General features: G+C 44.5%; 3 protein-coding genes across 4 annotated transcripts in view; 2 read left to right on the forward strand and 1 right to left on the reverse strand.

Annotated features, from left to right (window-relative positions):
- The window catches only part of ACOT9 (acyl-CoA thioesterase 9), a 73,553-nt gene extending 70,308 nt beyond the window's left edge, over nt 1-3,245 (reverse strand). The window contains exon 1 of one of the 2 annotated variants that reach the window (XM_055269042.2): nt 2,802-3,245. The gene's annotated coding sequence lies outside the window, so the exon portion shown is untranslated. The remainder of the gene's footprint in view (nt 1-2,801) is intronic. The other variant, XM_055269043.2, reaches the window with a different exon arrangement.
- Nucleotides 3,246-3,304: 59 nt separating this feature from the next.
- On the forward strand, nt 3,305-6,426 carry SAT1 (spermidine/spermine N1-acetyltransferase 1). The gene is made up of 6 exons (XM_055269053.2): nt 3,305-3,628; nt 3,869-3,920; nt 4,011-4,094; nt 5,539-5,640; nt 5,734-5,774; nt 5,900-6,426. The coding sequence occupies exons 1-6, from the start codon at nt 3,563-3,565 to the stop codon at nt 6,068-6,070; spliced, it is 516 nt and encodes a 171-aa protein (XP_055125028.1). The 5' UTR covers nt 3,305-3,562; the 3' UTR covers nt 6,071-6,426.
- On the forward strand, nt 3,489-3,627 carry LOC129476266 (uncharacterized). Its single transcript, XM_055269054.2, has one exon. The coding sequence runs from the start codon at nt 3,489-3,491 to the stop codon at nt 3,576-3,578; it is 90 nt and encodes a 29-aa protein (XP_055125029.1). The 3' UTR covers nt 3,579-3,627.
- Nucleotides 6,427-11,645: the final 5,219 nt, after the last annotated feature.

Raw genomic sequence — 11,645 nt, forward strand, 5'->3', positions numbered from 1 at the left:
AGCAAAACTCCGTCTCAAAAAATAATAATTTTTTATTTTATATATATATATAAATATATATATATGGCTGAATGTGGTGGCTCACACCTGTAATCCCAGCACTTTGGGAGGCCAAGGCGGGTGAATCACCTGAAGTCAGGAGTTCAAGACCAGCCTGGCCCACGTGGTGAAACCCCGTCTCTACCAAAAGTACAAAATTAGCTGGGCGTGGTGGCAGGTGGGAGGCTGAGGCAGGAGAATCACTTGAACCCAGGAGACAGAGGTTGCAGTGAGCTGAGATTGTGCCATTGCACTCCAGCCTGGGCAATAGAGTGAGACTCTGTTTAAAAAAAAAAAAAAAAAAAAAAAAAAATATATATATATATATATATATATATATATATATATATGTAATGTTGGTTGCATCTATCCATTCATGACAATGGAAAAGCATAATGTGATTCACTGCCATGAAAAACATTCAAACTTCTTAGAGTTCTAGGCTTCTTCATGTCCACAAACACAGTCACAGGGGGCTTTTTTAGCCGTCTGTTTTGGTTTTTTTGAGAGAGGGTCTCGCTCTGTCACCCAGGCTGGAGTGCAGTGGCGTGATCATGGCTCACTGCAGCCTCGACTTCCTGGGCTCAAGTGATCCTCCCACCTCAGCCTCCCAAGTATAATAGCTGGGATACAGGCACACGCCACCACACCCAGCTAATTTTTGTATTTTTTTTGTACAGACGGAGTTTCCCTATGTTACCCAGGATGGTCTCAAACTCCTGGGCTCAAGCGATTCAACCACCTCAGCCTCCCAAAGTGCTGGGTTTACAGGCATGAGCCACCACTCCTGGCCACCATCTGTTTTTCAGAATAGGTTCTTCTTGTCATAAGGACAAAGCAAAGCAAAAGATCATGAAACTTAAACTGGGCCGGGCACGGTGGCTCACGCCTGTAATCCTGGCACTTTGGGAGGCCCAGGTAGGTGGATCACCTGAAGTCAGGAGTTTGAAACTAGCCTGACCAATATGGTGAAACCCTGTCTCTACTAAAAATACAAAAATTAGCCAGGCATGGTGGCGTGTGCCTGTAGTCCCAGCTACTCAGGAGGCTGAGACAGGAGAATGGTTTGAACCCGGGAGGCGGAGGTTGCACTGAGCGGAGATCACGCCACTGCACTCCAGCCTGGGTGACAGAGTGAGACTCCATCTCAAAAAAAAAAGAAAGAAAGAAAGAAAAAAGAAACTTAAACTGGAAAAACAAATAGAAAAAATTATAATGCATTTTAATGAAACAATCACTATTCCACTTTTTTTTTTTTTTTTTTTTTTGAGACGGAGTCTCGCTCTGTCGCCCAGGCTAGAGTGCAATGGCGCGATCTCGGCTCACTGTAACCTCCGCCTCCTGGGTTCAAACGATTCTCCTGCCTCAGCCTCCTGAGTAGCTGGGATTACAGGCACTCGTCACCATGCCCAATTTTTTTATTATTATTATTTTTAGTAGAGACGGCGTTTTACCATGTTGGCCAGGTTGGTCTCGAACTCCTGACCTCGTGATCCACCTGCCTCTGTAGAACGAGGGATCAGACTATCCCCAAAAGACCACCCCTAACATTCAACAAGTGATTCTCTGCCTTTGCTAGCAATATCCTGTACGTAGAAAAGAAAGCAGAAGTAGATTCTCTGTTACCCTTCCTGCCCTAGGGGGATTCCACGGATACTGAGTCGCCCTGAGAGATTATGAAACTCAAACGTCTTTCTCAAAGATCTTTAAAAATCACTGATTCTCAACTGCCTAAGTTACAGCTACTAGTCTTTCCTGACAGTGTTGGCTAGACCTCATGGATGACCAGAAGGCCTTTTCCTCCTCCGCTTCTGTCTAAAATGTCAACACTTAGGAGAGCTTGTCATACATTTCCTGGTAACAGTAAATTAGACCGCTATGACTAAGCACTAGTGATAGCTGCGTAACTAAAGCAAAACCAAAGCCATCTTCTTTTTGGATTGCTTAGTTTAATAGAATAGTGATTGTTTTGGCCGGGCGTGGTGGCTCACGCCTGTAATCTCAGCACTTTGGGACGCCAAGGTGGGAGGAGCACTTGAGCCCAGGAGTTCGAGACCAGCCTGGGCAAGATGGTGAGACCCTATCTCTACCAAAAAAAAAAAAAAAATTATCAAGGAATCCAAAGACCTTACCTTCGAAAATTGTAAAAAACATGGGAATACACAGGCACATATTCTTTCAGTCACCAGAGCAATAACATCATCACATATTATGTAAATGTATAATTATTTCAAAAAAAAGTTAAAAGAAATGAAGCACAGAAGATGGATCATGTAGGGATTACAACAAATTTCAACAGCAACCGAAGTCAGAAGACAGATATCATCAATGTGCTGAAAGAGGAAAACTTCTGAACCTCAAAATCTATAAACAGTGAAATAAATCCTTCAAGAATTTTAAGATGGGCTGGTCCAAAGGTAGTGAGTTATCTCAGTTGATTGTTCACAATCAGTTACAGATCAAACTCCTTATTTTACTCTCACTACTGCACTTGACTAGTCTAAAAAAAAGAATTATAAGAGTAATTAAAGACACATTCAGATAAGCAAAACTGAGAAAGTTTGGCAAAAGCAGATCTTTACTAAAGGAAATTATGAAGAATGTACCTCGGGCAGAAGGAAAAGTGTCAAGATCAAGTGTCAAGGAAGATTAGAGATTTAAGAAGGTATAAGAAGGCTAGAAAAGTAAGAAAAAATATGCTGTCAACTCTAAAAACTACAAGTATAAAGAAAAAAGATTATTGGGAAATCCAAATAACCTACCTTAGGAAATTCTAAAAGAATATACGAGCTCACATTCCTTTGGTCATAAGAGCAGTGTCATCATTAGACATCAGGTCGCCTCTGGAAAATTCCATTGTGAGTTTAAAAGGCAAATGACGTCTATAACTCTAAAACTATTTCTCCCACCGAAACTCTAGAAAGGATCTAGAGTTGAGAACTGCTGCTTTAATCTTCCTCCCATCTCCTAAGGCCAGGGCTCCTGAGTTTGCTTCCCTGACCGGCCAAGGAGAAAAGAGCAAGGTCACTTGTCGGGGGGGCTGCAGAGGGAATTCCCCTCTTTCATTTGCAAATGTTACTGGGGGACACACCGGCTCCCAGTAGGGTTTCCGCCAAGGCTCCGCGAAGCGCCACCAGAGGGCGCCACTAGCGAATCCCACAGCGAGCCCCGCTACCCCCACTTTTGTCCTCCGGGTTCACACGGGTGCCCGGAAGAGAGGGTGGTGCCTAGGAGAGGAAACGATGCGCCCCGGGGCCGCGGCCTCATTGGATGAGAGGTCCCACCTCACGGCCCGAGGCGGGGCTTCTTTGCGCTTAAAAGCCGAGCCGGGCCAATGTTCAAGTGCGCAGCTCTTAGTCGCAGGTCGACTGAGGTTTATCCGTTACTCGCCGAGGTTCCCTGGGTCATGGTGCCAGCCTGACTGAGAAGAGGACGCTCCCGGGAGACGAATGAGGAACCACCTCCTCCTACTGTTCAAGTACAGGGGCCTGGTCCGCAAAGGGAAGAAAAGCAAAAGACGAAAATGGCTAAATTCGTGATCCGCCCAGCCACTGCCGCCGACTGCAGTGACATACTGCGGCTGATCAAGGTAGAGGAGAGCCAGAGCTCCTCCCGGGGCGTGGGGTGGAGGTGGCTCCGTTTCTCGGGGTGGAGTGATTCACGTCTTGAGGTCTCGGCCGGTGTGAGAGCCCAGCCTGTTCCCCTTTCTGCGCCCATCTCCGGCCCGGCCGCCACCCCGCCCGCCCTCCCCATTCCGTTCCCCTGAGCTGGCCGGGCTGGAGCCTCATTTTGTTTTCTACTTTTTTCTCTCCTATGTGCATCCCCCCAGGAGCTGGCTAAATATGAATACATGGAAGAACAAGTAATCTTAACTGAAAAAGGTAATTCAATAGTGGCGGGACGGGGGACAAGCGTTCTGTGCTTGTCACCTTCGCCAAGGCCATTACCGTCCCTGCTCCCCCTTCTTGCAGATCTGCTAGAAGATGGTTTTGGAGAGCACCCCTTTTACCACTGCCTGGTTGCAGAAGTGCCCAAAGAGCACTGGACTCCGGAAGGTAACCCCTCTCCCTTTCCAGAAGCCAGAGAGACCGAGTGTTATGTAAGAAGTAGTGTCGGCTGTGTAGAACCACTGACTACACAGGCCGAAGTTACTGAGAACTTGGACAGAAAAAATAGCCAGCAAGTGTTCAAACTACTGAGGAAAAAAAAATTAGATATGCTGCACTTAAGAATACTAGGGCAGGTTAAAAGAGCTGTTTAAGTAAGTATCAGAGTGCTGTGGCGACTCGGAAGAGTTTAAGCTGCTTAAGTAAGTATAAGTGCTGTGGAGACCCGGAAGAGTTAGGTATAATGTCATTTGTTGTAATTCAGTTTCATAAAATGGTTCTTGTTTGACCCTAACGTAACAGTTTTTGTAATTGTGTTAAATCACATTTTTTTCTTTAATTTGTCCCAATCTTCAGGTTACAGTCTCTAGCTTCGCCATGTACATGGCCCTTCCGTGTACATGGATGGGCGGGGAGGTAACTAAAAGATCCTTTACACAATAAAGTAGATGATCATGATAAATGAGGTAAGGTCCTATTATCACACACTTCAAACACGGTAGATCAGAAACCCACTATGATACTCGCTTCCTGTCTGTTTGCTAAGGAATATGAAATGGCTAGAAAGTTTAATTTGAAACCTTTGCCTCCATTTGGAATAGTAGACACCCGTTAAGAGGGTGTCAGATGCCTTTTTTTTTTTTTTTTTTTTCTGGCTGGTCCCTGTTGATTGGTCAGAAGACAGCTCAGCTAAAAGGGGAAGTTGTTTGGGTGGTTGCTTTTTTTCTGACGTCTGTTCCTCAGGCTAGAAGAAATGAGCAGAAAACAAGGGATGAGTACTTTTAGAGTATGTGCATGTTACGTAATACCTGTTTCTGGGCAATGCTGCTTCTTCTGACTCAACAAATGGGGAGAGCAAATTGAAAATGCGTAAATTGGAAGGCAAGTTCTGAAATTAAACGTTGTACTTTGGCCTGATGTTCTGACCTTTAAGGAAGCAAGAGTTTGTAAACTTCCAAATATTTACTATTCTGAACTGCCGTGTAAACCTGACGTATTCCCAAGTCAACATACCAGTATACCAATAGGATGTGAATAATGTGTGTGTTGAGTTTAAAACCATAGCAGTTTTGCTCTGGCAAAGTAATGAAAGCGTTCTCACTTCCTGAGTGTGAGCTCCAGCAGACTGCAGAGTGGCCAGTCCACAGTTGTAGCCTGACTTCAGTGCGTTCTGATGTGTGCTTTTTGCAAATACATGTTCTCAGAACAGTGAGATCATCCAGCAGTGGCCTGGACTGCACTCACATAAAAATCATGAGACAGTCATGGCTACTTGTTTCTGTAATACATGCATGTATGTTTTTTAAAACCTATCATAGGCCTCTGATTCTGCAGCTGCAACTTTTATGGAATGTTTTCTTTCTGCACATCTCATGTGATACTCTTATTACAGGACACAGCATTGTTGGTTTTGCCATGTATTATTTTACCTATGACCCGTGGATTGGCAAGTTATTGTATCTTGAGGACTTCTTCGTGATGAGTGATTATAGAGGTATGATTGAGTTCGGAGCAGAGGGTTTGAAGAGAGTTCAGGGTTATAAGTCCTTACAATGACTTTTTAAATTGTGCTTCTCTTTCTTTTTAGGTTTTGGCATAGGATCAGAAATTCTGAAGAATCTAAGCCAGGTATGTCTTAGTTTTTGGTTTCCAAATTTGTAAGTTTACTGGATTATTTTAATGATGGAATAAAAATTGGGTCTTGAAAGCAGGCTGAAATGTCACCAAGTGTGTGTTTTACTCTCTCATGATAGGTTGCAATGAGGTGTCGCTGCAGCAGCATGCACTTCTTGGTAGCAGAATGGAATGAGTCATCCATCAACTTCTATAAAAGAAGAGGTGCTTCTGATCTGTCCAGTGAAGAGGGTTGGAGACTGTTCAAGATCGACAAGGAGTACTTGCTAAAAATGGCAACAGAGGAGTGAGGGGTGCTGGTGTAGATGATGACAACCTCCATTCTATTTTAGAATAAATTCCCAACTTATCTTGCTTTCTATGCTGTTTGTAGTGAAATAATAGAATGAGCACCCATTCCAAAGCTTTATTACCAGTGGCGTTGTTGCATGTTTGAAATGAGGTCTGTTTAAAGTGGCAATCTCAGATGCAGTTTGGAGAATCAGATCTTTCTCCTTGAATATCTTTCGATAAACAACAAGGTGGTGTGATCTTAATATATTTGAAAAAACTTCATTCTCGTGAGTCATTTAAATGTGTACAATGTACACACTGGTACTTAGAGTTTCTGTTTGATTCTTTTTTAATAAACTACTCTTTGATTTAATTGTTTGGTGTAAGCATTTTTACTAATTCTTTCTTTCTTACACATCTTTCTTGCTGTTGAAGACAAAAATGACCCGCAAACATCATTGGATAAACAGAATTGCTCAAAATAGTTTTTAACCCAATCTAAAGTTTTTATGGTCATGTGTTATGCTAGTATTTTTTTTTTTTTTTTTTTGAGACGGAATCTCGCTCTGTCGCCCAGGCTGGAGTGCAGTGGCGCGATCTTGGCTCACTGCAAGCTCCGCCTCCCGGGTTCACACCATTCTCCTGCCTCAGCCTCTCCAAGTAGCTGGGACTACAGGCGCCCACCAACACGCCCGGCTAATTTTTTGTATTTTTAGTAGAGACGGGGTTTCACCGTGGTCTCGATCTCCTGACCTCGTGATCCGCCCGCCTCGGCCTCCCAAAGTGCTGGGATTACAAGCATGAGCCACCGCGCCCGGCCGTTATGCTAGTATTAACAAAGTCTGGATAGAAGCCAGTTGACCAGTTGACTATCAAGGTTTTATACATAGCAACATGTAAAACATGACTTTTTTTTTTTTTTTTTTTTTTTTGAGACACAGTCTCATTCTGTTGCCCAGGCTGGAGCGCAGTAGCGCAATCTCAGCTCACTGCAACCTCTGCCTCCCGAGTTCAAGCAATTCTCATGCCTCAGCCTCCTTGAGTAGCTGGGACTATAGGCATGTGCCACCGTACCCAGCTAAATTTTGTATTTTTAGTAAAGACGGGGCTTCACCATGTTGGCCACGCTGGTCTTGAACTCCTGACCTCAAGTGATCCACCCACCTCAGCCTACCAAAGTGCTGGGATGACAAGGGTCAGCCACAGCACCTGGCAAAACATGGCTTTTTACATTGATGACACTATACGCTGCATCTGACGGAATTTTCTTTTCTTTTTTTTTTTTTTTTTTTGAGACAGTCTCGCTCTGTCACCCACACTGGGCAGTGTGGAGTGCAGTGGCATGATCTCGGCTCACTGCAAGCTCCTCCTGGGTTCACGCCATTCTCCTGCCTCAGCCTCCTGAGTTCACGCCATTCTCCTGCCTCAGCCTCCAGAGTTCACGCCATTTTCCTGCCTCAGCCTCCAGAGTAGCTGGGACTACAGGCGCCTGCCACCACGCCCGGCTAATTTTTTGTATTTTTTAGTAGAGACGGGGTTTCACCGTGTTAGCCAGGATGGTCTCGATCTCCTGACCTCATGATCCACCCGCCTCGGCCTCCCAAAGTGCTGGGATTACAGGCGTGAGCCACCGTGCCCGGCAACTTTTTTTTTTTTTAATAGAGCCAAGGTCTTACTCTTTCGCCCAGGCTGCAGTGCAGTGGTGTGATCACAGCTCACTGCAGCCTTATCTTCCCAGGTTCAAGCGATTTTCCCACCTCAGCCTCCCAAAAGTAACTGGGACTACAGCTGCATGCCACCATGCCCGGGTAATTTTTTTTATTTTTAGTAGAGACAGGGTCTCGCTAAGTTGCCCAGGCTGGTCTCAGATCCTCCTGCCTTGGCCTCCCAAAGTGTTGGGATTACAGGTGTGAGCCATGGCACCTGACCAAGATAATTTTGAAGGTAAATTGGATCACTGAAATTAGGGTCTCATGTGTACTGAAAAAGTACACATTTTTTTACAGGAAATTTGCAAACAGAAAAGCTCCAGTTGGACACAAGTATAAATCAGATAAATTAACATCTCATTTGGAGGGTGAATTTGTAGTCCTGTGTTAATACAATGGATTTTCAGAGCAGAGAAACAATAGCCCTTAAAACTGCCGGGGGTAAAGAAGTAAACAAATGCTTTCTTAAGGACTGAAATGAAAAAGAAAAAGACCATTTCCCCCTAGATATGTGAACTCCTTTCATTATTCATTAAATTGGCCCAAATTCCGAAACCGACTAATTTCCACAATAACGAAAACGGTAGTTGATAAGGACCACTGTAGACTAATGTCCAAGATAAATGTTTTCCAAAAGAAGTCAGATACCAGAAAACAATGCTCTATATCTCTCTGAGTTCTCCAGGAAATCAATACTGACCTCCTCAGTCAAAGGTAAGGTTGTCCTGCAAGCCTTTATATCAGTATCTGTTACGGCTTCCTAGATTAGAAGGCAGCCATATACAAAAATGTAGCCCTGTATTATATTTAATACACGAAGGCTTTGGGATTTATTGGTGGCTCAGAGAGCATGCCATGAAAAGGGGCTTACAGAGTCAATTATCAACCAGGGGCCTATTAGGTAGGCAAGTAACTACATAAGATAAACTGGCAAAAATGAAAGGGTAACTAAACACAAAGAGCCTTGTGGAGAAGTAAGATATTTTGCAAATTGTGTTTTGGAAAGTGAGCCTCTTAGAGGAAAACAACTACATGCTGACTGTGGTTAAATATATGAATAAATTAAATTAACCACCAAGTTACAATATAACTCTTTGTTTCCTCATCTTTCTTAGAACTTAGCCTTAAAGGCCCAGTGTTGTGAAGATGAAGGCTTTTATGAAGTTTTGTGTCCACTTTAAAGAAGTCCCTTAAGTGTAAAATTTATTTATTTTAATTTTTATTTGCTTTTATTTGTTTTTTGTTGTTGTTGTTGTTGTTGTTGTTTTCTTGAGACAGGTTCTCACTCCATTGCCCAGGCTGGAGTGCAGTGGTGCAATCACAACTTACTGCAGCCTCGACCTTCTGGGCTCAAGCAATCCTCCTACCTCAGCATCCCAAGTGGCTAGACCACAGGAACGCACCACTACGCCCAGCTTTTCTCTTTTTTTTTAAATTTTTTGTAGAGATGAGGTCTCGCTATGTTGCCCAGGCTGGTCTCCAACTCCTGGCCTCAAGTGATCCTCCCACCTCGGCCTCCCAAAGAGCTGGGATTACAGGCGTGAGCCCGTGCCCAGCCAACTGTAAAATTTAGAAGCTGAAACGCCAGCTGGGAGCAGTGGTTCACGCCTGTAATCCCAACACTTTGGGAGGCTGAGGCGGGCAGATCACGAGGTCAGGAGTTCGAGACCAGCATGGCCAATATAGTGAAACCCCGTCTCTACTAAAAATACAAAAAATTAGCCAGGTGTGGTGGCTGGCCCCTGTAATCCCAGCTACTCAGGAGGCTGAGGCAGGAGAATCACTTGAACCCACGAGGCAGAGGTTGCAGTTAGCAGAGATTACACCATTGCACTCCAGCCTGGGCAACAGTGTGAGACTCCATCTCAAAAAGAAAAAAAAAGAAGCTGAAACACCACAGCATTAGCCCACTACTAGCTCAACTCAATTACAAAGACACCTCTTTAAAAACTGAACTATAAAGCAAATCTATAAAGTTTGAAGTCACCAGGCAAGTAAGAAAACATGTTACAGGGAAATTATCTGAAAAGAAACAACAAACAATGATAAACATGGAAAACCAGAGTCCAACATCATCAACCGCTTAGATTCCACACAGTAGTCTTTCTAGGGAAAGAAAGTAGAGTATTTTTTATAGAAATGCTGAAGAAACAATTCAGAAGAAACCTAATGATTTATTAATGCCTTCGACCCATTCTACCCCTTCCTGTGAGTCTCCTTTCCACTGGGGACCCAGCAGGGCCTAGAATGGATGATGCTTATCATGGTTCATTGAAGCAAGTGGCTGCTCACCAGCAACTGATGGAACTGCCAGGCCCTGGGAAACGAGCCACCTTCTCCTGCTAGGAGTGAAGCAACTTCCTCCCTGACTGTGACAGCCATGGCCTTCCTCTGAGTCTGCAGGTGACCATGTCTGCTCCTAGAATTCTATTTCCTTGACTGGTGCCATGCTTGTTTGTTTGTTTGTTTGTTTTGAGACGGAGTTTCGCTTTTGTTGCTCAGGCTGGAGTGCAGTGGCGCCATCTCGGCTCACGTGAACCCAGGAGGTGGAGGTTGCAGTGAGCTGCGATCACGCCACTGCATTCCAGCCTGGGCGACAGGGCAAGATTACATCTCAAAAAAAGAAAAGAAAAAAGAAAAAAACTAGTGATAAGAGTTAACATTTATTAAGCACTAATCAGGAACCAGGCTTTCAGTTTAGCACTTTGTATACATTATTATCTCATCTAATTCTCACAACCACTGTATGAGATTGGTACAATTATAAGTTTCTTTTTACAATGAGAAACTAAACCTAAGAGAAGTTAAGTTGCCCAAGGCCACGCAACTAGACCTGGGAATCAAGCTCCACACCATTTCTCAAACCCCTGGGGCTTCCTGCCATAGGCCCTCAGGACCTCACAATCTCTATAAGAATGATTGAATATGGTGTTTCTGTGTGATTCTACTGCAAAGAATAATCAGTATAAGCATTTTCTGGATAATCAAAAGCAGTGGTTCTCAGTATGGGCTACACATTAGAATGGCCTAGAAAGCACTGTAAAAATACTAATGCCCCACCCTGAGAGAGATCTCTTTTTTTTTTTTTTTTTTTTTTGAGATGGAGTCTCGCTCTGTCCCCCAGGCTGGAGTGCAGTGGCACGATCTCGGCTCACTGCAAGCTCCACCTCCTGGGTTCACGCCATTCTCCTGCCTCAGCCTCCTGAGTAGCTGGGACTACAGGCGCCCGCCACCATGCCCAGCTAATTTTTTGTATTTTTAGTAGAGACAAGGTTTCGCCGTGTTAGCCAGGATGGCCTCGATCTCCTGACCTCGTGATCTGCCCATCTCGGCCTCCCAAAGGGCTGGGATTACAGGCGTGAGCCACCGCGCCCGGCCCGAGAGATTTCTAATTTACTTCTATTTTTATGCACATACCAAAGTGATGCCAGGGGCCCAGTGCAGTGGCTCACGCCTGTCATCCCAGCACTTTGGGAGGCCGAGACAGATGGATCACTTGAGGTTGGGAGTTCGAGACCAGCCTGGCCAACATGGTGAAATCCTGCCTGTACAAAAAAATACAAAAATTAGCCAGGCATGGTGGCATGCACCTGTAAACCCAGCTACTTGGGAGGCTGAGACACGAGAATCGCTTGAACCTGGGAGGTGGAATTTGCAGTGAGCCAAGATCACACCACTGCACTCCAGCCTGGGCAACAGAGTGAGACTCTGTCTCCAAAAAAAAAAAAAAAAAAAAAAAAAAAGTGATGCCAGGGTTGAGACCCACTGATTTGGATAAGCAGCTTGCAGCTTATAACTGAATCTTGGCAGGGCACAGTGGCTCAAGCCTGTAATCCTAGCACTTTGGGAGGCCGAGGTGGGCGGATCACGACGTCAGGAGTTC

This window comes from Symphalangus syndactylus, chromosome X (assembly GCF_028878055.3).
Source record: "Symphalangus syndactylus isolate Jambi chromosome X, NHGRI_mSymSyn1-v2.1_pri, whole genome shotgun sequence".
Lineage (NCBI taxonomy): Eukaryota > Metazoa > Chordata > Mammalia > Primates > Hylobatidae > Symphalangus > Symphalangus syndactylus.

Bases quoted from the DNA above. Each gene is read 5' to 3' on its own strand.
- SAT1 (XM_055269053.2), top strand. From the start codon at position 3,563: ATGGCTAAATTCGTGATCCGCCCAGCCACTGCCGCCGACTGCAGTGAC. The intron at 3,921-4,010 runs GTAATTCAATAG...CCCTTCTTGCAG, and splicing joins AGTAATCTTAACTGAAAAAG to ATCTGCTAGAAGATGGTTTT. The intron at 5,775-5,899 runs GTATGTCTTAGT...CTCTCATGATAG, and splicing joins TTCTGAAGAATCTAAGCCAG to GTTGCAATGAGGTGTCGCTG.
- LOC129476266 (XM_055269054.2), top strand. From the start codon at position 3,489: ATGAGGAACCACCTCCTCCTACTGTTCAAGTACAGGGGCCTGGTCCGC.